Source organism: Neoarius graeffei, chromosome 20, assembly GCF_027579695.1.
Source record: "Neoarius graeffei isolate fNeoGra1 chromosome 20, fNeoGra1.pri, whole genome shotgun sequence".
In the NCBI taxonomy this organism is placed as follows: domain Eukaryota; kingdom Metazoa; phylum Chordata; class Actinopteri; order Siluriformes; family Ariidae; genus Neoarius; species Neoarius graeffei.
In genome coordinates this window covers 18,123,805-18,148,334 of record NC_083588.1, presented here as the reverse complement: position 1 = coordinate 18,148,334, position 24,530 = coordinate 18,123,805, and the positions used below count along the sequence as shown (strand labels likewise).

Sequence of the window (24,530 nt, the reverse complement as noted above, 5' to 3'; positions counted from 1 at the left end):
AGCTGAGAATCTGTGACATAACTTGAAGATTGCTGTACACCAACGCAACCCATCTAACTTGAAGGAGTTGGAGTAGTTTTGCCTTGAGGAATGGGCAAAAATCCCAGTGGCTAGATGTGCTAAGCTAATAGAGACACACCCCAAGAGACTTGCAGTTGTAATTGCAACAAAAGGTGGCTGTGTAAAGTATTGACTTGGGGGGGGTGAATACGTATGCACACTCCAGATTTCTATTTTTTTCATCTTCATTATTGTTTATGTCACAATTAAAAAAAAAATGTGCACCTTTAAAGTGGTAGGCATGTTGTGTTAATCAAATGGTGCTAACCCGCCAAAAATCCATGTTAATTCCAGCTTGTAATGCAACAAAAAACAGGACAAACAACAAGGGGGATGAATACTTTTGCAAGGCACTGTATTAGCAGCCAAAATGACTTCAGACCAGTTGCTCTTACCCCCACTGTTATGAAGTGTTTTGAGAAGCTGGCCTTGAGTTATATCAAAGCAGCACTCCCACCTACCCTGGACAAGCACCAGTTCGCATCTCGAGCAAACAGGTCAACGGAAGATGCCATTAATAAAGCACTACATACCGCTCTGTCCCATCTGGAACACCCGAAAGCATACGTGAGGATGCTGTTTCTGGACTTTAGTTCAGCATTTCACGCAATCACACCCAGCAGAATGGAGAACAAACTGCTGGACCTGGATGTGAATCAGCACATGTGCAGCTGGATCTCAGGTTATCAGGATGGGGACTTATCACTTCTCCTCTCTGAAAATAAACACTGGGGCCCCGCAAGGGTGCGTGCTGAGTCCTCTCCTGTTTTCCTTGTATACACATGACTGGATACCAACCTATAGCATAAATACAATCATTAAATTTGCAGATGACACTACTGTAGTTGGCCTGATGCACAATGGCGACAAGTCCGCATATAGGGACGAGGTCCGCAGACTACCAGAACAACCCGGCACTCAACATCTCCAAAACCAAGGAGATGATAATTGATTTCAGGAGACCATAAGGCCCTGCTCCCCTATACATTAGGGGTGATGCAGTTCAGAGAGTGTCCTCGTTTAAATTTCTGGGCACACATATCACACAAGACCTCACATGGACTACAAAGATCACTGCCCTGGTGAAGAAAGCACAGCAGCGGCGGCATTTCCTTCGGACATTGAAAAGACGGGACATATCACAGCTGCTTCTTTCATTCTGTCACTGTTCTTTTGAAAGCGTTCTCTCACCTATGGCATGCTGGTGTGGTTTGTGAGATGTACATCACACCCTGGTCACCATCTTTTCATTCTGTTGCCCTCTGGGAGGCGCTTCAGGTCCTTAAAAACTCGCACCTCCAGACTTAAGAACAGTTTTTATCCAAGTGCTATTAGAGAACTCAACCCTTAGAACTGATCTTTTCGAGTGTGCAGTACAGTACGTCTTTGGATGTGCAATATGATCAGTCCTGTGTAATATGCACTTTATTTACTGTTCTTGTGATTGTCCCCATTTATGGCTTTACCTCACTTTTTATTGTCTTATGGTGTTTTATTATTATCATTTTATGTGTTTGTTTTTTATGACCTATTTTTATGCCTTTTTATATGATCCACTAGAGGAATAGAATTTTGTTGTACATTGTGCAATGACAAGAAAAGGAAATTGAATTGAATGGAATTGAATGAGTGCAGTGATTTTGCTGACACTATAGTGAATAAGGGTGACGTTATTGAATATTTTCGTTGCATCTCTTTTCGGTCTTGCATTTTTTTTTTTTTTTTAGACGATCCCTGCGCACTCGTCTCACAGCCGGCTGCACAGAGACCAGTGGTGTTGGTCCAGCTCGTTTGATTAAAATGAGGTTGTAGCTCATTGTCTAGCTTGGTATAGTAGGAAAGCGGCGTCTATTGTGTTTGAATAACGTTTCGCTTTAGAGTTATTGATCCGGGAAATTTCAATCTGTGAATATATTTACAACTTTACAGCAGTTCAACCCAAGCATGAAACAGAACTGGATTTAATCATGTAAATGAGCCATATATCACCCAGTTTATTCCCCATATCACCCAGTTTATTCCCCATATCACCCAGTTTATTCCAAATATCACCCAGTTTATTCCCCATATCACCCAGTTTATTCCCCATATCACCCAGTTTATTCCAAATATTACAGTTTATTCCCCATCTCACCCACTTTATTCCCCATATCACCCAGTTTATTCCAAATATTACACAGTTTATTCCCCATATCACCCAGTTTATTCCAAATATCACCCAGTTTATTCCCCATATCACCCAGTTTATTCCAAATATCACCCAGTTTATTCCAAATATTACAGTTTATTCCCCATATCACCCAGTTTATTCCAAATATCACCCAGTTTATTCCAAATATCATCCAGTTTATTCCAAATATCATCCAGTTTATTCCCCATATCACCCAGTTTATTCCCCATATCACCCAGTTTATTCCCCATATCACCGTTTATTCCAAATATTACAGTTTATTCCCCATATCACCCACTTTATTCCAAATATCACCCAGTTTATTCCCCATATCACCGTTTATTCCAAATATTACAGTTTATTCCCCATATCACCCACTTTATTCCAAATATCACCCAGTTTATTCCCCATATCACCCAGTTTATTCCAAATATTACAGTTTATTCCCCATATCACCCACTTTATTCCCCATATCACCCAGTTTATTCCAAATATCACCCACTTTATTCCCCATATCACCCAGTTTATTCCAAATATCATCCAGTTTATTCCCCATATCACCCAGTTTATTCCCCATATCACCGTTTATTCCAAATATTACAGTTTATTCCCCATATCACCCACTTTATTCCCCATATCACCCAGTTTATTCCAAATATCACCCAGTTTATTCCCCATATCACCCAGTTTATTCCAAATATCATCCAGTTTATTCCCCATATCACCCAGTTTATTCCCCATATCACCGTTTATTCCAGATATTACAGTTTATTCCCCATATCACCCACTTTATTCCAAATATCACCCAGTTTATTCCAAATATTACAGTTTATTCCCCATATCACCCAGTTTATTCCAAATATCACCCAGTTTATTCCCCATATCACCCAGTTTATTCCCCATATCACCCAGTTTATTCCAAATATCATCCAGTTTATTCCCCATATCACCCAGTTTATTCCAAATATCACCCAGTTTATTCCCCATATCACCGTTTATTCCAAATATTACAGTTTATTCCCCATATCACCCACTTTATTCCAAATATCACCCAGTTTATTCCCCATATCACCCAGTTTATTCCAAATATTACAGTTTATTCCCCATATCACCCACTTTATTCCCCATATCACCCAGTTTATTCCAAATATCACCCAGTTTATTCCCCATATCACCCAGTTTATTCCAAATATCATCCAGTTTATTCCCCATATCACCCAGTTTATTCCAAATATCATCCAGTTTATTCCCCATATCACCCAGTTTATTCCCCATATCACCGTTTATTCCAAATATTACAGTTTATTCCCCATATCACCCACTTTATTCCAAATATTACAGTTTATTCCCCATATCACCCAGCTTATTCTCACCAGGTTCAAACATGAGTTTAAAGTCATCACGTTATAATGTGAAATTTTTCATGTAATAACGTGAAAATATATTGTTAAACTTTTGACATCATTACATGATACGGATTCCCCCCCCCCCCCTTTTCTGGTGTGGCAGCAATACACTTCCGTAATAGTACAATAAACCATGTGGATAATTTGGAATCTAATCTCAACACAGTAAATTTTATTTAAAAACGAGTAGAGGCGAGACAGAGTGGCTATGTTGGAACACTTTTCTATTCAGCATATGAAGCTGTTCATAAATGTAAACAGCAAAAAATAAGATTTTTACAAATATAAAATATGGTTTGCGACATTTCAGTTAAACAGCATGTTTCCTGTAAATTCATCTTTACTGGGCGAATGAAAAAGCTAGCTACGCAAGGCTGGAAGGAGTGTGAAAACACTGAGAAATTGGAATAAAATGCTTGATTCAGAGAAAGAGTTGTGGAAAAAAGGAGAGAGGGAATGAAATGGAGTGGAGTCATGTGGTTTGGATCTGGAGGTGTGAAGAGTTTCAAGGTGATGACATCAAGACACTGCACTGACTCAAGCACTGCCATACTGAGCTGCAAAAACATACGGATGGGTTTAGAAAGAGTGATCATCTGCAAAGCCTGATACTGAGAGAGAGAGAGAGAGAGAGAGAGAGAATGAATTCCTCTCAAAGAAACAAGGAGATATGATCAAATAGATGTCAAGAACAAGAAAATGAAAATACCTGATAATATTCCATGTGGGTCTAAGATAGCTTACACTGATTCATGCTCATCTATAACATTTGTTTCTTGCATCACATTCCAAGTAATAAATTAATCCTAAACCAACCACACACCAAACATGATTCTGCCATAACCTTTTTTTGTGTTCAAAGTGAACTGACGTGAAAATCTGATGCAAATCCTTTGTAGCCGGAACTCAGAAAAACCTGACGTCTGACGCGGAAAACTGCACTGGAGTAGTCATTCAACTTGGATTTCAAAGTCCAGAACTCGGGAAACATCCATCCTGCCCAAGTTCTCTGACATAAACACAGCTGACATCATAACATACAGTGGCATGCAAAAGTTTGGGCACCCTTGCTGAAAATGTCTGTTACTGTGAATAGTTAAGTGAGCAGAAGATGAACTGATCACCAAAAGGCATAAAGGTAAAGACGACATTTCTTTTCAGCGTTTTCTGCAAGATTTGTGTATTATTTTTGTTTTGTACAACTGGAGAGTGAAAAAAGAAAAGGAACACCATGCGAAAGTTTGGGCACCCCAATACATTTGAGTTCTCCGGTAACTTTAACCAAGGTTCCAGACCTTAATTAGCTTATTGAGCTGTGGCTTGTTCAAATTCTTCGTTAGGAAAGGTCAGATGATGCAGATTTCAAAGCTGGATAAATTCTCCGACTCCTCAAACTTGTCCCTAAAATCAACAGCCATGGGCTCCTCTAAGCAACTCCCTCGCATTCTGAATAATAAAATAATTGATGCTCACAAAGCAGGAGAAGGCTACAAGAACATAGCAAAGTGTTTTCAGGTAGCTGTTTCCTCAGATCGTAATGTTATTAAGAAATGGCAGTTAACAGAAACAGTGGAGATCAAGGTGAGGTCTGGAAGATGAAGAAAACTTTCTGAAAGAACTGCTCGTTGGATTGCTAGAAAGGCAAATAAAAACCCCTGTTTGACTGCAAAAGACCTTCAGAAAGATTTAGCAGACCCTGGAGTGGTGGTGCACTGTTCTACTGTGCAGCGACACCTGAACAAATATGACCTTCATGGGAGAGTCATCAGAAGAAAACCGTTCCTGTGTCCTAGCCACAAAATTCAGTGTCTGAAGTTTGCGAATGAACATCTAAATAAACTTGATGCATTTTGGAAACAAGTCCTGTGGACTGATGAAATGAAAATAGAACTTTTTGGCCACAATGTGCAAAGGTATGTTTGGAGAAAAAAGGGTGCCAAATTCCAGGAAAAGAACACCTCTCCGACTCTGAAGCATGGGTGTGGATCGATCATGCTTTGGGGTTGTGTTGCAGCCAATGGCACAGGGCACATTTTATTGGTCGAGGGAAGCATGGATTCGAATAAATACCAGCAAATTCTAGTAGCAAACATCACACCATCTGTAAAAAAGTTGAAGTTAAAAAGAGGATGGGTCCTATAAGACGACGATCCAAAACACACCTCAAAATCTACAATGGAATACCTCAAGAGGCACAAGCTGAAGGTTTTGCCCTGGCCCTCACAGTCCCCTGACCTAAACATCATTGAAAATCTGTGGATAGATCTCAAAAGAGCAGTGCATGCAAGACAGCCCAAGAAACTTGTAGAACTGGAAGCCTGTTGCAAGGACGAATGTGTGAAAATCCCCCAGGTAAGAACTGAAAGATTATTAGCTGGCTACAAAAAGTGTTTACAAGCTGTGATACTTGCCAAAGGGGGTGTTACTAGGTACTAGCTATGCAGGGTGCCCAAACTTTTGCTTCGGGCCCTTTTCCTTTTTTGTCATTTTGAAAATGTAAAAGATGAAAATAAAAAATTGTTTTTGCTTAAAATATAAAGGGAATGAGTCATCTTTAACTTTATGCCTTTTGGAGATCATTTCATCTTCAACTTGCTTAACTGTTCACAGTAACAGCAATTTTGACCAGGGGTGCCCAAACTTTTGCATACCACTGTATAGTGCTGTGGAAAAGTATTTGCCCCATAACCCCACTGATTTCTTTCATTTTTGTTTATTTGTCACATTTAAAATGTTTTAGGTCATCCAACTAGGTCAAATAATAAGATAAAGATGATGTAAGTAAACACAAAACAGTTTTTAAATGATCGCCCCAGTCATTAAAAGTAAAGGGTTAATCAAAACCTGGATCACCCGTGTGAAAAAGTAAATTGCCCCCTTAAACCTAATCACTGACTGGGCCACCCTCGGTGGCAACAACTGCCATTAAACGTTTGTGATACCTTGCAATGAGTCTTTTACATGGCTGTGGAGGAATTTCTGCCCACTCTTCTTGGTAGAATTGTTTCAATTCAGCCACACTGGAGGGGTTTTGAGCATGAACTGCCCATTTAAGGTCTTGCCCCAGCATCTTAATTGGATTCAAGTCAGAACTTGGACTAGGCAACTCCAAAACCTTAATTTTATTTCTTTTGACCCATTCAGAGGTGGACTTGCTTGTGTGCTTCGGATCATTGTCATGCCGCATAACCCAGCTGTGCTTGAGCTTTAGGTCACGAACTGATGGGCGGACATTCTCCTTTAGGATTTTCTGGTAGAGAGCGTAATTCATGGTTCCATCAATTATGGCAAGTCGTCCAGGTCTTGAAGCAGAAAAGCAGCCCTAGACCATCACACTACCACCACCACCATATTTGACTGTTGGTAAGATGTTCTTATTGTGGAATGCTGTGTTAGCCTTACGCCACATGTACCGGGACCCATGTCTTCCAAAAAGTTCTATTTTTGACTCATCAGTCCACAGACTATGATCCCAAAAGTCTTGTGCGTAATCAAGATGCTTTTTGGCAAATGTCAGATGAGCCTTTGTGATCTTTTTGGTCAGCAGTGTTTGGTTTGCACCTTGCAACTCTCCCATGGATGCTATTTTTGCCCAGTGCCTTCCTTATTGTAGAATCATGAACACTGACCTTAACTGAGGCAAGTGAGGCCTGCAGTTCTTTAGACATTCGTCAGGGTTCTTTTGTGACCTCCTGGATCAGTCATCAAAGTGCTGTTGGTTGAATTTTGGAAGGCCGGCCACTCCTGGGAAGGTTCGCCACTGTTCCGAGTTTTTTTTTTTTCCCATTTGTAGATAATAGTCTCACTGGAGTCCCAGAGCCTTGGCAGTAGCTTTGTAACCCTTTCCAGACTGATAAATTTCAATTATTTTGTTGCGCATCTGTTCTTGTAACTCTACTTCGCGGCATCTTTTTACGATCTATTAGCCTACTTCACATTTCCAGCCTAGTTCTATTTAAGTGATCTTTAGATTGAACAGATCTGGCAGTAATCAGGCCTGGGTGTGGGTAGTGAAATTGAACCCAATTATCAATTAAATTTGGTTAACTGGTTGATTGGTTGAGGGGGTAATTACTTTTTCGCATATGGCCAGGTAGGGTTGGGTAATTTTTTTTCCATCGATAAATGAAATCATCATTTGAAAACTGCATTTTGTGTTTACTTGAGCTGTCTTTGTCTAATGACATGAAACATGGGGCGGCACGGTGGTGTAGTGGTTAGCACTGTTGCCTCACAGCAAGAAGGTCCGGGTTCAAGCCCAGCGGCCGGCGAGGGCCTTTCTGTGTGGAGTTTGCATGTTTTCCCCGTGTCTGCGTGGGTTTCCTCCAGGTGCTCCGGTTTCCCCCACAGTCCAAAGACATGCAGGTTAGGCTAATTGGTGGCTCTAAATTGACCGTAGGTGTGAGTGTGAATGGTTGTTTGTGTCAGCCCTGTGCGTCATAGTCAGCTGGGACAGGCTCCAGCTTGCCTGCGACCCGGCAGAACAGGATAAGCGGCTACAGATAATGGATGGAAGGATGGGCACCACAGTGGTGCAATGGTTAGTACCATCACTTCACAGCAAGAAGGTTCTCATCTCATTATCTCTAGCCGCTTTATCCTGTTCTACAGGGTCGCAGGCAAGCTGGAGCCTATCCCAGCTGACTATGGGTGAAAGGCGGGGTACACCCTGGACAAGTCACCAGGTCATCACAGGGCTGACACATAGACACAGACAACCATTCACACTCACATTCACACCTACGGTCAATTTAGAGTCGCCAGTTAACCTAACCTGCATGTCTTTGGACTGTGGGGGAAACCGGAGCACCTGGAGGAAACCCACGCGGACACGGGGAGAACATGCAAACTCCACACAGAAAGGCCCTCGCTGGCCATGGGGCTCGAACCCGGACCTTCTTGCTGTGAGGCGACAGCGCTAACCACTACACCACCGTGCCGCCCAGCAAGAAGGTTCTAGATTCAAACTGTATGGCCAACTGGGGCCTTTCTATGTGGAGTTTGCATGTTCTCCTTGTACCAGCATGGATTTCCTCTGGGTGCTCTGGTTTCCTTCAGTCCCAAGACATGCAGGTTAGTTCCACTGGCTACTCTAAACCACCCATAGGAGTGAATAGTTCCACCATTAATTAAGCAATGTATCTCATGACATAAAAAAAAAAAGGATACGGTACAAGTCAGTCATGGTATATCCTGGATATATCATGAACTGACGTCACAACTTCAAGCTATACGGCCGACTCGAGTCACAGCTGGGGCTCCGCCAGCATTTGTGTGTGTGTAGATCTACATATCATAATCATGCCTAGTGAGGCAAGCGATAGCATGGTACATTGTACAACCCTGATTCCAAAAAAGTTGGGACAAAGTACAAATTGTAAATAAAAACAATGCAATTATTTACAAATCTCAAAAACTGATATTGTATTCACAATAGAACATAGACAAATGTCGAAAGTGAGACATTTTGAAATTTCATGCCAAATATTGGCTCATTAGAAATTTCATGACAGCAACACATCTCAAAAAAGTTGGGACAGGGGCAATAAGAGGCTGGAAAAGTTAAAGGTACAAAGAAGGAACAGCTGGAGGACCAAATTGCAACTCATTAGGTCAATTGGCAATAGGTCATTAACATGACTGGGTATAAAAAGAGCATCTTGGAGTGGCAGCGGCTCTCAGAAGTAAAGATGGGAAGAGGATCACCAATCCCCCTAATTCTGCGCCGACAAATAGTGGAGCAATATCAGAAAGGAGTTCGACAGTGTAAAATTGCAAAGAGTCTGAACATATCATCTACAGTGCATAATATCATCAAAAGATTCAGAGAATCTGGAAGAATCTCTGTGCGTAAGGGTCAAGGCCCGAAAACCATACTGGGTGCCCGTGATCTTAGGGCCCTTAGACGGCACTGCATCACATACAGGCATGCTTCTGTATTGGAAATCACAAAATGGGCTCAGGAATATTTCCAGAGAACATTATCTGTGAACACAATTCACTGCGCCATCCGCCGTTGCCAGCTAAAACTCTATAGTTCAAAGAAGAAGCCGTATCTAAACATGATCCAGAAGCGCAGACGTCTTCTCTGGGCCAAGGCTCATTTAAAATGGACTGTGGCAAAGTGGAAAACTGTTCTGTGGTCAGACGAATCAAAATTTGAAGTTCTTTATGGAAATCAGGGACGCCGTGTCATTCGGACTAAAGAGGAGAAGGACGACCTAAGTTGTTATCAGTGCTCAGTTCAGAAGCCTGCATCTCTGATGGTATGGGGTTGCATTAGTGCGTGTGGCATGGGCAGCTTACACATCTGGAAAGACACCATCAATGCTGAAAGGTATAACCAGGTTCTAGAGCAACATATGCTCCCGTCCAGACGACGTCTCTTTCAGGGAAGACCTTGCATTTTCCAACATGACAATGCCAAACCACATACTGCATCAATTACAGCATCATGGCTGCGTAGAAGAAGGGTCCGGGTACTGAACTGGCCAGCCTGCAGTCCAGATCTTTCACCCATAGAAAACATTTGCCGCATCATAAAACGGAAGCTACAACAAAAAAGACCTAAGATAGTTGAGCAACTAGAATCCTACATTAGACAAGAATGGGTTAACATTCCTATCCCTAAACTTGAGCAACTTGTCTCCTCAGTCCCCAGACGTTTACAGACTGTTGTAAAGAGAAAAGGGGATGTCTCACAGTGGTAAACATGGCCTTGTCCCAACTTTAAGATGTGTTGTTGTCATGAAATGTAAAATCACCTAATTTTTCTCTTTAAATGATACATTTTCTCAGTTTAAACATTTGATATGTCATCTATGTTCTATTCTGAATAAAATATGGAATTTTGAAACTTCCACATCATTGCATTCCATTTTTATTTACAATTTGTACTTTGTCCCAAATTTTTTGGAATCGGGGTTGTACAGTACATCCTCAGGTCGAAGGTTGCTCCGACGTAAACAACAAACATGGCTGCCTCCAGTGAGTTTATGCCGAGATTCAATCTTAACACTTTTAGTTTGGAATTTTTTGCTGAGGGATATAAATCAAATATACCATGCACTGAGAGGCACTGGGAATTATGGATTCTCTTTGGGGCCGTGTCCCTTACAAAATAGTACTATGCCAGTCATCTCAGAGAATCCATAATTTCAACCGGAGCCTCTCAGTGCATGGTATATTAGATGACTATGAATCGCTGCAATACAGCTCTCTCAGTAACATATAATCTTTATACTGTTTCTATTTGATTAAACTTTGTCAGTCAAGCTTAAAGCTAGACCGCCTTTCAGATTTTTCAAGTGTAGGTCATAAGAAGAATTTTCCCAGACAACCAGTTATTTTTGTTTAGTGGACTGAAAGCTACTGAATTCGAATCACAGATTTCCAATTTTATTATTATTATTTTTTTTAAATAGAACAATTAATGAATTTAGGGCCACTTGGCCCGAAATTCTCCGCTATTATTTCTTGCTTCACCGTGACGCAATACAAGATACTACATCATGCATCATGTGGTGGGCTTTCCCCGTTCGCGCAAGGCATTGTGGGATACAAATCTGAAACAGGAGAGGAAAATATAGGATGTGAATGAAACGCGAAAGAGCGACTACAGTAACGGAAAGCGAGAAGAAAAGGCGTTATATTGCAACGGAAAGGAAACGCAGGACCAAACTAATAAATATCGGCGGTCAGCGAGCACCTCGGTGTGATTAGCTGTTCGTTTAGCGACAGAATGATGGAACTGTCAGTGCACGGTAAAGGTAAACCTGTAGATGGTAGATTTCGGGCGGCACAGTGGTGTAGTGGTTAGCACGGTCGCCTCACAGCAAGAAGGTTCTGGGTTCGAACCCAGAGGCCGGCGAGGGCCTTTCTGTGTGGAGTTTGCATGTTCTCCCCGTGTCTGTGTGGGTTTCCTCCGGGTGCTCCGGTTTCCCCCCACAGTCCAAAGACATGCGGTTAGGTTAATATGGGACGGCCTTGGGCTGAGGTGCCCTTGAGCGAGGCACCTAACTCCCAACTGCTCCCCGGGTGCTGTTAGCATGGCTGCCCACTGCTCTGGGTATGCGTGTGTGCTCATTGCTCACGTGTGTGTGTTCACTGCTTCAGATGGGTTAAATGCAGACAGGAAATTTCACAAGTGTGTGATGAATAAAGTTGTGCTTTCTTTCTTTTCTTTCTTTTTTAATGCAACACTGTGGATGCCACCTGCCGTAAAACCCAAAAGAAGAAGAAGGTAAACCTGTGCATGCGCACACGGACTTCCTCTGTCTGCTTGACTGTGCCAAGTGAGCACATATTATTTGTGAAGGAAATAATCCCCTCAAATTAAATAACTTCCCAGCCACAGAACGGCCTGATATTTTGTGAGATATGACAGAAATAAACATGCATCACAATGACCAAATTTCAGAGGGAACTAAATTTCACCGATTTTATGAAATCGAAAGGCCGTCGAGCTTTAAGGGTATATCATTCAGCTCTGCCTCGTTCAGCAGTGTAGATGTGTAGATCAATACGCATAAATGACGTGACACTACACAGATTTCACCATAGACCACTTTTTGCCACTGTAACCAACTGGAAAACCCTAAAATGAATATATGATCTTTTTTCAGCTCTGAAAGCTGGTATAATCAAGTATTGTAATGAAATAACAAAAACAAAATCGCAGAACCGGGCGGCACGGTGGTGTAGTGGTTAGCGCTGTCGCCTCACAGCAAAAAGGTCCGGGTTCGAGCCCCGTGGCCGGCGAGGGCCTTTCTGTGCGGAGTTTGCATGTTCTCCCCGTGTCCGCGTGGGTTTCCTCCGGGTGCTCCGGTTTCCCCCACAGTCCAAAGACATGCAGGTTAGGTTAACTGGTGACTCTAAATTGACCGTAGGTGTGAATGTGAGTGTGAATGGTTGTCTGTGTCTATGTGTCAGCCCTGTGATGACCTGGCGACTTGTCCAGGGTGTACCCCTAGGCTCCAGCTTGCCTGCGACCCTGTAGAGCAGGATGAAGCGGCTAGAGATAATGAGATGAAAATCGCAGAACCAAGTAAATTAGCCTAAACGGCTGTTTCCACATTCCAGTTGTCTGACGTTAAACAGTTTTGGGAATGTGGGATTCACTTTTTTCTTCCATCTATTGGAACAGCATTGAATTACTGAACACTAGAAATAATTCCAACTGATGTGAGTCTATTGCCGCTTTTCCACTACAAACGTGGCTGAGCCGTGCCGTGCCGAGTCGAGCTGAGTCGGGCTGAGCGGGGCTATTGAAGTTGCATTTCGACTACAACCGCGCTGAACCGTGCTGGCTGGAAGTGGGTGGACACATTGGGTGGAGTTAGCGAAAGTGGGTGGACGTCATGTGATGTCGTTAAGCAGCGCAAACAGTGACATCAGTGACAGTGGCGGAACAAGTCAGAGCCGGGCCGGGGGCGGGGCAAATGACCGGGCCCTTTATTAAAGCTTATCATAACATCATTTTAGGCTACAAAATGTCCGCAACTGCGGTGTTTACCAATTTCAACACTACCGGGTGCAACTATGTTATTTAGTACATCAAGTCCTTCAAACGAACATGTAACTCAGAAACAAAAAACATTAGGATACTGTACATGGCTCATAATAAAACATCAATAGCCTATACTGCGCACATTATTTGAAGGGCATACGAATGAGCGCTCAGAGGTTGCAACGGTGACAGGAAGAGTCAGAAATAAAAGGAGGGCGGTGCAAACCTCACTGAATGCACTGTGTTTACCAATTTCAACACTCCGGGGTGCAACTATGTTATTTTGTACATTAAGTCCTTCAAACGAACATGTAACTCAGAAACAAAAAAACATTAGGCGACATACTGTACATGGCTCATAATAAAACATCAATAGCCTACTGCGCGCATTATTTGAAGGGCATACGACGAGCCTTGCGCTCCGTGAACTCGTCCACGATGCTCTGACTGATTCAGTGAGCTTTTAAGCGGTAGTCTCACGACCCGAATAGTAAACAATAAACATGGAGGACATGGAGTCGTTAGTGTTGCTGGTCTTGGTGCTGTGGCTTGTTGTCACCGACAACGCCAACAGATACTGGCAAGAGCGTATAGATGAGGCGAGGCGCATAAGGCTTCAGAAATTCTCGTAATTCGTAATTCTTCTTCTTCCGGGTTTGTGGTGTTTACAGATCCCAGCGCGCTCGCGGGGCGTGTGTGGGCATGTGAGGACACGCCTCCTCACCAATCAGTGCACAGGGGAGTGTCTGCTCATGCCTCCAGCCTCAGTCGGCTCGCTTCGGCTCGCTTCAGCCCCACTCCAAAACGGTGCGAGTTTTAGGGGCTAAGCAGGGCTGAAACGAGCTGAGTCGTGCTGGTTTTTGGTAGTCGAAACGCGAGCCGTGTCGGGCTGAAGTGAGCTGAAGCGAGCTGAAGTGAGCTGAAAAAGGGTAGTGGAAAAGGGCCATATCTGTTCACAAAGAACTTCACACTGTCAAATGTATATAGTGATGTATTTTGGCCTAATTAAAGTAATTCTGTTGTGTACATAGTTCAAAATGGGTTTTGTCTTGTACATATAGGCCTTCTTGACTACTTTTTTACTATTCACAAGATTTTAATATTTCTCTTTGAACAAATACATGCGTGTTGTAATACCCCGCTCCGAAGGAGGGGGAGTATACTGGTTTACCTCTGTCCGTCCATAACACCCTTTTTCTCAGCAACCACAAATCATAGCCACTTGGTACTTGGTACCAAACTTCAGCTTGGGGTTTTATACCGTGTGTACTGTTTTCAGGTCTGTCGCACATCGACTTCCTGTTTACCGACTGAATGTATTTACAAAACATATAGCATGGAGTTACAAAATTTTCATAACACTTTTCTCAGCAACTACAAATCACAACTGCTTGATATTTGGTACGGAGCTTCAGCTTTGGGTTCTATACCATGTATACGGTTTTCAGGTCTGTCGCACATCGACTTCCTGTTTACCGACTGAATGTATTTACGAAACATATAGGGTGGATTTTGATGCTATTTCAAGAAGCGAAATGCTACTTCAAAATGACAGTTAAGCAGGATGCTATTTGAAATTCCCGGGGAGAGTCACTGCTCTTTACTTACACGTTTCAGGGTTAATTATTTGCTGAAGTCAACATTCATAATAAGTGTCCTATTCCTTCGATTGCTTTCATTCTGCTATAAGCGAGAGTGGGGGGGGGGGGAGAGATACATATAAGTGAGCAGTAGCTCACAGTTGATCTTGTTTTTATTCACTGGGTGGGTATCGGATGATAATATCAGTTATCGGAAACTACAAACAGGCTTAGTAAACCAAAAGGTATTGAGCCAAATGTCATGAGTCATTCATTTGTGCTGCTTGAGTAAGTAACCCAAAGCCTCTTAGTCCTGAATCAGAAGGGCATCTGCTTGGTGCAGATCTTTGAAGAAGACCACTCAAAACACACACACACAATCTCATTGCCTTTGACTTTGAGCATCCGTTTAGTTGATGCACTCAATGTAAAACCGTGGACATTTGAAAGTCTCAACGACTTTTACTTACATCTGTGTCTGGCCCTTTGTCGGCCCCTGGACAGCAGAACGAGACGAACTCATGGCACCTTTTGTGCACCACAAAACAGCACACTGCAAAAGAAAAAAAAAGAAAAAACAATGAGTCATATAAGAGTCTTGTTATTATACTGGCTCATACTGAACTTTCAACAACTTTCCATTCTTAGACCCGCACAAGAAAAATCAGTTTGTAATATTTTGGGGTGGGGGTGGGGTCCGTCCCTCTGCTCATCATAAACTTCTCTGCATGATACAAACTGGTTGTCTTTCATCTCACACTAATAAATAGGCCAAAACACATTCAGATGCTTCAGTAGATGGAAAAGGGAACGATAAATTAGATTCACGGTTGTGCAGAAGTGTAGCTAATGACAGCTCCAGACATAGCTCTGTCATCTCATATTTTCTCTGCTGCAATTCCAAGATGCTCTCTCTCTCTCACACACACACACACACACACACACACACACACACACACACACACATTTAGATAAACAGTACGTACAGTATGCAAATTCACATTTCTAGCCGTTACTATAGCAACTCTTTAACTTCGGATGTCCAACGCAAACAAAACAAATAGATCATTCTTGACTAGTTTGCAACTCCTAATAATTTGATGCTTAATTACCTGATGATCTGCATGTGCTATCATTACACAGATAGACAGATTGATTGATACCAAGCTGGGAAATTGTCATGTTACAGCAGCAAGTTATCAGACAAGCGAAAAAAGAGACACACTGTACAACATAAAATAGAATTAAAAAAAAAAAATTATTCCCAGAACAAGCCGATTATACAATATACAGATTTTTTAAAAAAAAAGTCTCGTGAGGTGTCGATAATAGTGATCACTTTCACCGGTGTCCACCATTATCGACACCCTGTGGAATTAAGTGACATTTACAACTGTTATGGATCGATCTTTGTGGAACACTGAAGTAGATAAAGTACTTTTAAAAATAATAAAATAAAAGTGCTGTGACTTATTATAATTTTTTTTTCTGATCCATAACAGAATGGAATATACTTCGAAAATACTTAGAAAGTAAGTAGAAAGTGGAACAAAAAGATTTTCTGACGCAGGTTAAACATTATCAGTTCATTTGTGTACAAATGTTAGAATTACTTCCTCATTTACGTAAGCACCGACATCCATATATTTATATAAAATATATTTTGTACTAAATATAAGTCTATGTAAAACAAATTTTAAATAAAAACTATGTTTTGTTAACTTAATACCACATACCGGTTACTTTTAATAAATAATCATCTGGATGTCGATAACTGTGGAACGGTGTCGATAATTGTGGAACGGTGTCACGTGATCTGATACACTAAGTAATTGGGAAGCGACTTTTTTTTTTCCAGTGGAAGTTTGATTAATTATTCATGCACAATTTATGTATCAGGGCGGCACGGTGGTGTAGTGGTTAGCGCTGTCGCCTCACAGCAAGAAGGTCCTGGGTTCGAGCCCCGGGGCCGGCGAGGGCCTTTCTGTGTGGAGTTTGCATGTTCTCCCCGTGTCCGCGTGGGTTTCCTCCGGGTGCTCCGGTTTCCCCCACAGTCCAAAGACATGCAGGTTAGGTTAACTGGTGACTCTAAATTGACCGTAGGTGTGAATGTGAGTGTGAATGGTTGTCTGTGTCTATGTGTCAGCCCTGTGATGACCTGGCGACTTGTCCAGGGTGTACCCCGCCTTTCGCCCATAGTCAGCTGGGATGGGCTCCGGCTTGCCTGCGACCCTGTAGAAGGATAAAGCGGCTAGAGATAATGAGATGAGAATTTATGTATCGAAAGTCTTTCCTACTTTTGCAATGGCGGAAAGATCGTTAAGATGTCGATAATTGTAGCCGCCGCTCTAGTGTTACGTCTGTAGTACAACAGGCTTGACTGCACTGTTTGAAGGTTAACAGAGTTTCGAATGATTATTGCTTCAAATTATGGTCTTAAATTTGACACTTTTTTCTCTTTCTGTCAAAAAATGGGTGGGGCACACACCCACACTGATCAATTTGATTGAACCGGTGTGTATGTGTCGAGAGGAGTGGGAGAGCATTCCTACAGGTGTGTGTTAAAATATTCCAGCTTGACCTTTCCATACACTTTCCTGCAGCCTCTCTGAACATCGACTCGCATTTAACGCAGACTAACCAATCATTATTTCCAATCAATAGCGCACGCCAGCGTGTCTGATCGAAGCCTGCGTCTCCGACACGTGAATTTGAAACTTGTTGCTATTGAGTGCACCCACAGAGCTTTGTTTTGAGTGTGAATGCACAGGAGACATTGGAAATGGATTTAGACGGTTTTCAAAGGGAGTCTGTGTGACTGAACAGGAGCTCATAAATCCACCAGATCCACTGCTACAAGTGGCTTTTCTGTTCTTCTGGGGATCAGGTTAGTTTGTTCACCATTTTACATATTTTGAGTATTCCGGGTAGGACCATCCGAATGAGCCCCAACTAACCAGAGATGTTCACCTCCTCCCACTGGGAGGAGACCCCGGGGCAGACCCAGGAGAGATTACATCTCTTGGCTGGCCTGGGAATGCCTCGGTATTCCCCTGGAAGAGCTGGTGGAGGTGGCCAGGGAGAGGGAAGTCTGGGCTGCTCTGCTTAGGCTGCTACCCCCACAACCCAGATCCGGATAAGCAGTAGAAGATGGATGGATTTTTCTATTTTAAATTTTGATAATAATGGCCTACAGCGCAAAAAAAAAAAAAAAAATCTCTCAAAATTTTACAGTATTTCATTTCGAGTTTGAGTAAAACATTATAAATACCGTGTATCTCTCGGTCTAGTTCAGTACACCCAACCACAATCATGGGGAAGACTGCTGACTTGACAGTTGTCCAAAAGACCATCATCGACACCCTCCACAAGGAAAGTAAGAGACAGAAAATCATTACTGAAAAGGCTGGCTGGAAAAGGTGCACAAGCAACAGGGATGATCGCAGCCTTGAGAGGACTGTCAAGAAAAGTTGATTCGAGAACTTGGGAGAGCTTCACAAGGAGTGGACTGAGGCTGGTGCCGGTGCATCAAGAGCCACCACACACAGACATCTTCAGGAAAGGGGCTACACAACTGTCGCATTCCTAATATCAAGCCGCTCCTGAACCAGAGACAACGTCAGAAGCGTCTTACCTGGGCTAAGCAGAGAAAGAACTGGACTGTTGCTCAGTGGTCCAACCTTCTCTTTTCAGATGAAAGTAAATTTTGCATTTCATTTGGAAGTCAAGGTCCTAGAGTCTGGAGGAAGAGTGGAGAGGCACAGAATCCAAGGTGTTTGAAGTCCAATGTGAATTTCCCACAGTCTGTGATGATTTGGGGCGCCATGTCATCTGCTGGTGTTGGTCCACTGTGTTTTATCAAATCCATAGTCAACGCAGCCGTCTACCAGGAAATTTTAGAGCACTTCATGCTTCTATCTGCTGACAAGCTTTATGGAGATGCTGATTTCTTTTTCCAGCAGGACTTAGCACCTGCCCACAGTGCCAAAACTGCTACCAGATGGTTTGCTGACCATGATATTACTGTGCTTGATTGGCCAGCCAACTCACCTGACCTGAACCCCATAGAGAACCTCTGGGGTATTGTCAAGAGGAACATGAGAAACAATCGACCCAAAAATACAGACGAGCCGAAGGCCACTATCAAAGCAACCTAAGCCTCAGCAACACCTCAGCAGTGCCACAGGCCGATCGCCTCCATGCCATGTCACATTGATGCAGTAATTCGTGGTAAAGGAGCCCCGACCAAGTATTGAGCGTATAAATGAACATACTTTTCAGAAGTTGGACATTTCTGTATTATAAATCCTTTTTTGATTCTTAGGAAATCTTCTAATCATTTGACAAACTGCATTTCTGATTTTCATGAGCTACCGTATAAGCCATAATCAAATTTCAAACAAAAAGGCTTCAAATATTTCACTTTACATGTAATGAATATAGAATATACTGGATGAAAGTTTACCTTTTTGAATTAAGTTACGTAAAAAAAAAAAACTTTTTCACGATATTCAAATTGCTTGTGATGCACTAGTAGAAGAACAGCATGAAGGTTAACATAGCTCATCTTCCTCCGTTCCTACTACGCAGACACAGAACGCAGTGAGCGCATCAAATATGAACGAACATCATTTATTCTTCCTTATGGACCAGAGTACAAGAACATTTAGCTGCTGGTAAGAAGAAGAGACAGAGACAGACATTCCCAGAAGCTAGCAGTGCTTGATAAATGTAATGTGTTGACTCACACAACACACATTTGGTCCTTTGGCATTTTTTTATTTTTTAAATCCAAAACAAGCATACAAGCGAAAGGGTAAATTTCTCCCAACTGACCAAGAACAAGTGCACGATAACTGCAGGTGATGGCCAAACTCTTATTAGCATACAAGAGGCTAGGCGAGTATACAGTGCATGATTATAAAGTGGGTGATTTTCGAGCTGGAAAAACAGACAAGGAAAATATCCTTGTTATTCTAAGTGGATGATTTATGGGAAAGTTGATTAGGAAATACGCGTGGATAATGGTTCTACTTAGGTTGAAATAATAATCATTATTTGATACATTTCCATTCTCACTTGTGTTATAATTATCCACAGTTAGCATGCCACAGATCATAGCCCTATATACAGAGCTAAAATGATCCAAGAGTGGTTTGATGAGAACCAAATTAAAAAAATTCCAAGGTCCAATTGCTCTCTTAAGAGCCGAGTGTTTCTCGAAGCTTGTGAGGGGATCTGCAAATCAGTAGTTCATTTCAGCACTGCCGAGCAAAAACAAGATTTTAGCCTTTATATTTCAGACATAAAGGAAATGTGAACTCTAATGACTGACTTCAAGTAGGCGAGTCTTTATTTGGCTACACTTTGACTTTGACTTTATTTGGATCCACAATTAGCTTGACATTTCTGTTAGCTATTCTCCCTGTGGGCGGCACGGTGGTGTAGTGGTTAGCGCTGTCGCCTCACAGCAAGAAGGTCCGGGTTCGAGCCCCGTGGCCAGCGAGGGCCTTTCTGTGCGGAGTTTGCATGTTCTCCCCGTGTCCGCGTGGGTTTCCTCCGGGTGCTCCGGTTTCCCCCACAGTCCAAAGACACGCAGGTTAGGTTAACTGGTGACTCTAAATTGACCGTAGGTGTGAATGTGAGTGTGAATGGTTGTCTGTGTCTATGTGTCAGTCCTGTGATGACCTGGCGACTTGTCCAGGGTGTACCCCGCCTTTCGCCCGTAGTCAGCTGGGATAGGCTCCAGCTTGCCTGCGACCCTGTAGAACAGGATAAAGCGGCTATAGATAATGAGATTCTCCCTGTGGTCCTATACATGAAGGACAATACAATATCACATGACAGACGGGGAAACTACAGAACAAAATACATAATCATACTGCAAAAAAAAAAAAAAGTTCATTCATTAACTGTCCTGTTGTGTGTTGTATTCCATTGAGACATACGGTAGAGGAAGCGTTTCCTTTTAGCATTGGTTTTAGGTGTTGGCAGTTTGATGGAGTTTGTTGTTGTTGATCGAGTTTGATACCGACTGTTGTTTGACTGGAAGGTGAGTTGGTTGTACAATGTTTTCGGCACTCCAGTGTGTAGTATCCTACGAAATGTGGCAAAGCTTCTGTGTTGGATTCTCTCGCTCACCGGTAACCAGCCTAAGATGTGTAGCATTGTTGCACCATCTGTCTTGGTACAGTATCACATCCTAGACCAGGGGTGGGCAATTATTTTTTCCATGGGGCCACATGAGAAACAGAAAATTTTGTGGCGGGCCGGACCAAAAGGCTGAACTAAATTCTGCATAATATTAATTGTATTTCTTTATATAAAGCAATAAATATCATTGTTTTTACAAGCTGCTAAGACTGGTAAGAGTATGGAAAAAACGAGGTTGCCTTACAAAAAATGTCATTTATTCAATCTAATTTCCCAAAAATGTGAACGTTTGTACCCTTTTTTTTCAGTCACATTCACCCCAAAACACAATAAAGACATCACAATATTATCTTTCTACTCCAAATATCAAGCAAGATACATCATATTATAATAATGATGCCCACATTTGTAGTCTAATCACCTCATTTGATGTTTTCAGTTTTTTATTTGTTCAGTGAGAAATCTAGTCTCTGTTGGTCTTTAACGAGTGCATCAGAGTCAGGTTGAATGTCTGAGGTGGAGATGCGAAGCACAGCTGACAGATGATCATCGGCAAGAGAGGATCTATACCTGGATTTGTTAAACTTCATCACTGAAAATGTTTGTTCACATATGTAGGTACAGCCAAAGAGAACAAACATCTTCTGAGCACGTCTCCTCATGTTTGTTGAAAGCCCTGCATTCGGCATCTACCTTTCTTCTTTTTGCGGACATTTTGGGGGCTAAAGTCTTCTTGTGACCTGCTCGCAACAACGTCGATTCGGTGTAGGTATCAGATCTACAGATTGGCTCGGGCTCCGGCGCCTGCTGGTGACGTCACAGTATGTGATTGGCTGGACCGTTTGAAGGATGGCATACAAGTTTGTGGTTGGTCTGGACAAATTACGGAAGTAGTTATCGCGGGATTAGGTTTCGTGGGATTTCATGTCATGTTCACGTCGTGCGCATTGCGTTTAAGTTGAACACAACTTCAAAATAAAAGCAATGCACATTCAGTCCATGCATTAGGTAAAATTAGAAAATACGTTTATTTTGTAATTTCTAATTAACCTTACGCGGGCCGGTCAGAATGAACCAAAGGACCGGATGCGGCCCGCGGGCCGTAAAATGCCCAGGTCTGTCCGAGGGCAAACCTTGCTGCTCTATTTTGCACTACTTGGAGGCGTTTGATGTTTTTAGCCGTTGTGTTTCCCCATACGGGAGAGCAGTAATCCAAGTGAGAGAGTACCAGGGTTTGTGCCAGGTCCTTTCTTATCCTAGGAGGTAGTTTGCTCCTAATCCTGTTTAGTTGACTCATGCTTGCATTACACTTCTTCACCAAGTGACTTATGTGACAGTCCCAGGTCAGGTGCTGATCTACATGTACTCTTAATAGCTTTATGGCTGGGACCTGCTCCAACTGTTGTCCCCTGAGCTCTAGTTCTAGCAGTGGTACTTTCCCTGTTCGCTTGGTTGTTCCCACTAGCATCGATTTTGTTTTCCCATTATTCAACTTAAGCAAGTTGTTGTCGGACCATTTCGCGACATTCTCTAGGTCGACTTCAGTTTTTGTTCTGATGTCGTTCACTGTACATCCTGCTGTCTGAACCGTGCTGTCATCTGCGTATTGGTCAAGTTCACCATTTTCTGTGACCGTTGCCATGTCATTCACGTAAATGTTATATAACTGCGGCCGAAGACAGTTATACACTGAACCAAAGGAGCAGAGTAAAGATTAGAAAGGATATAATGTGTGCTCATCTGGATTAACGCATCATCGACAGTCAACGAATTAACAATACAAGCTGGTGATTTGGTCGACAATGAAATGATAAGATAAGGAGCACTTCACAACAGTGTATTATTACCCCGAGGTACCTGGAGGACCTTGACAGAGAACAAATACAAGCTGGAGTCAGAAAAATTGACAGATGGAGAAGACGAGAATTCATCCGGGCCTGCTGAATTAAAGGGGACATATTATTGGAAAAAAAAAAAAAAAAAAACTTTCAGCGCTTGTGCACACACATTTGGGTATCTGAAGCCTACTAAGACACAAACTCTGAAATAAGACGACCCAGTCAGGTTCTTTTGTTCTGCCTATTTCTGAAAATGTGCGCTTCAACAAGCTGTTCAGATTCGGCTCCTTTATCAATCTCGCAAGTGGAGCTCATTAGAGTGACACCGTCCGCTCATCTGAGTATCTCCACTCACAGCGTAATAGACCCCTTGCACATGACGTCACGCATCACGTGATAATTTCAACTGGGGGACAATCAATCAGACACCGTCTTTTATGTAAGCAAGGCTTAATCTGTCTTGAATATACAGTATGATTTATTTTTGCGTGGTTTTTGGTTGTTCAAATCGAGAAAAAAAGTGTTACCGTCTCCCAGTAACAAGAAAAACGTTAACAAAGAGAAGCAAATGCTTCAAGAACAACGAAGAAACGAGTGATTAAAGAGAACATGAGACGATCCAAGCCTGAAAACCCCAGAGAAGTTTGTGAATACTCGCGATTTTATTTCAGATAAGAACTTGTATTGAAAAATAACCAAAGTCGGAAGTGAATGAATTACGAATACAAGCTGGTGATTTGGTCAACAATGAATTTCAGGAGTCTGGAAGTATGGAAGAGTTTTCATAAGAAGCTCATTTTATTTCTGCTCGCATTCGAGTTAGCTTCTTCATGAAAGTGTTTGATTTTCTTACAAGTGAACCAGCTTCATTATTCGATTCGGAAATCCCAGATTGGGCACTAAGCAAACAACGCGGACCATAACTCAGTAAAAAACCCAACAAGCAGCGACATGAACGATATATCCTGAAAGAAAAGACTAAGAGCAGAGAGCTGAAGCTTTGCTTCTGTTATCAGAGGAACCCAGTCCTGTGCAAAATGTCACCATGGAGTCAGAGTGTAGTAATCAGTGTTGGAGTCGAGTCACTAAACCTCAAGTCCAAGTCATTAAAAAAAATTTGGAGTCGAGTCCGAGAACAAGACTCCAACCGCACCATTTGATGGTGGCTGTTTCAGTGCCATTAGCCTTAGTTTGTTCCTGAACATAACGTATGAACAGGTGAATGTGCATTCTCTTTATCAGGGAGTGCGAAGTATTCTGTCAGAGATGGTTGGGAGACGGATGTAAGTGCAGAAGGTGCGTTTATTAATACAAGTGAAGATGGGTAAACGATCCAGAACGGCAGGCAAAATCGTAAAACGGTGAAACAGGCGAGAGGTCGAGCAAGGCACAAACAGGCTATCGTAGACTCGGCAGAATCAAAGACGAGAAACAGGAAATCGGGGATCAGGAAACCAAACAAGGAAATAAGGCTCGGGAATGTGTCGGCAACGCAACTCAATACTTCGCAAAGTAAGTGCGTTTTCACAGTTTTTATATCGGCACGCTGATTGCGCCTTAAAGTGCATATCACGGGTAAATTCAGGAGCAAGATCAGTGTAATTCTCCTATTTTATATTAAACTTTGGTCAAATATCTGTCACATTTTGCATTTTGTGCAATTTTTTTACCCTGCGCAATACCAGAAAAATTCAGTTGAAATCAAGCCATTTGAGGCGAATTGGTCCGCCTCTGAAAAAACTTGGCATTTGGATTTCCCGGCAAACACTGATTTTCATGACGTCACGTGCGGGACGCCTCCCTCTGAATCCGTCA

General features: G+C 42.3%; 1 protein-coding gene across 3 annotated transcripts in view; it reads right to left on the bottom strand.

Moving 5' to 3' along the window:
• The window catches only part of prkcab (protein kinase C, alpha, b), a 435,027-nt gene that overhangs the window by 287,036 nt on the left and 123,461 nt on the right, over nt 1-24,530 (bottom strand). For 2 of the 3 annotated variants that reach the window (XR_009650839.1, XM_060901369.1), the window contains exon 3: nt 15,195-15,277. The exons of the other annotated variant lie outside the window; for it this stretch is intronic. Coding sequence is in view for 1 of the 2 variants with exons in the window: in XM_060901369.1 (XP_060757352.1) it covers nt 15,195-15,277 (83 nt within the window). In the remaining variant the exon portion in view is untranslated. The remainder of the gene's footprint in view (nt 1-15,194; nt 15,278-24,530) is intronic. 3 annotated transcript variants of the gene reach the window in all.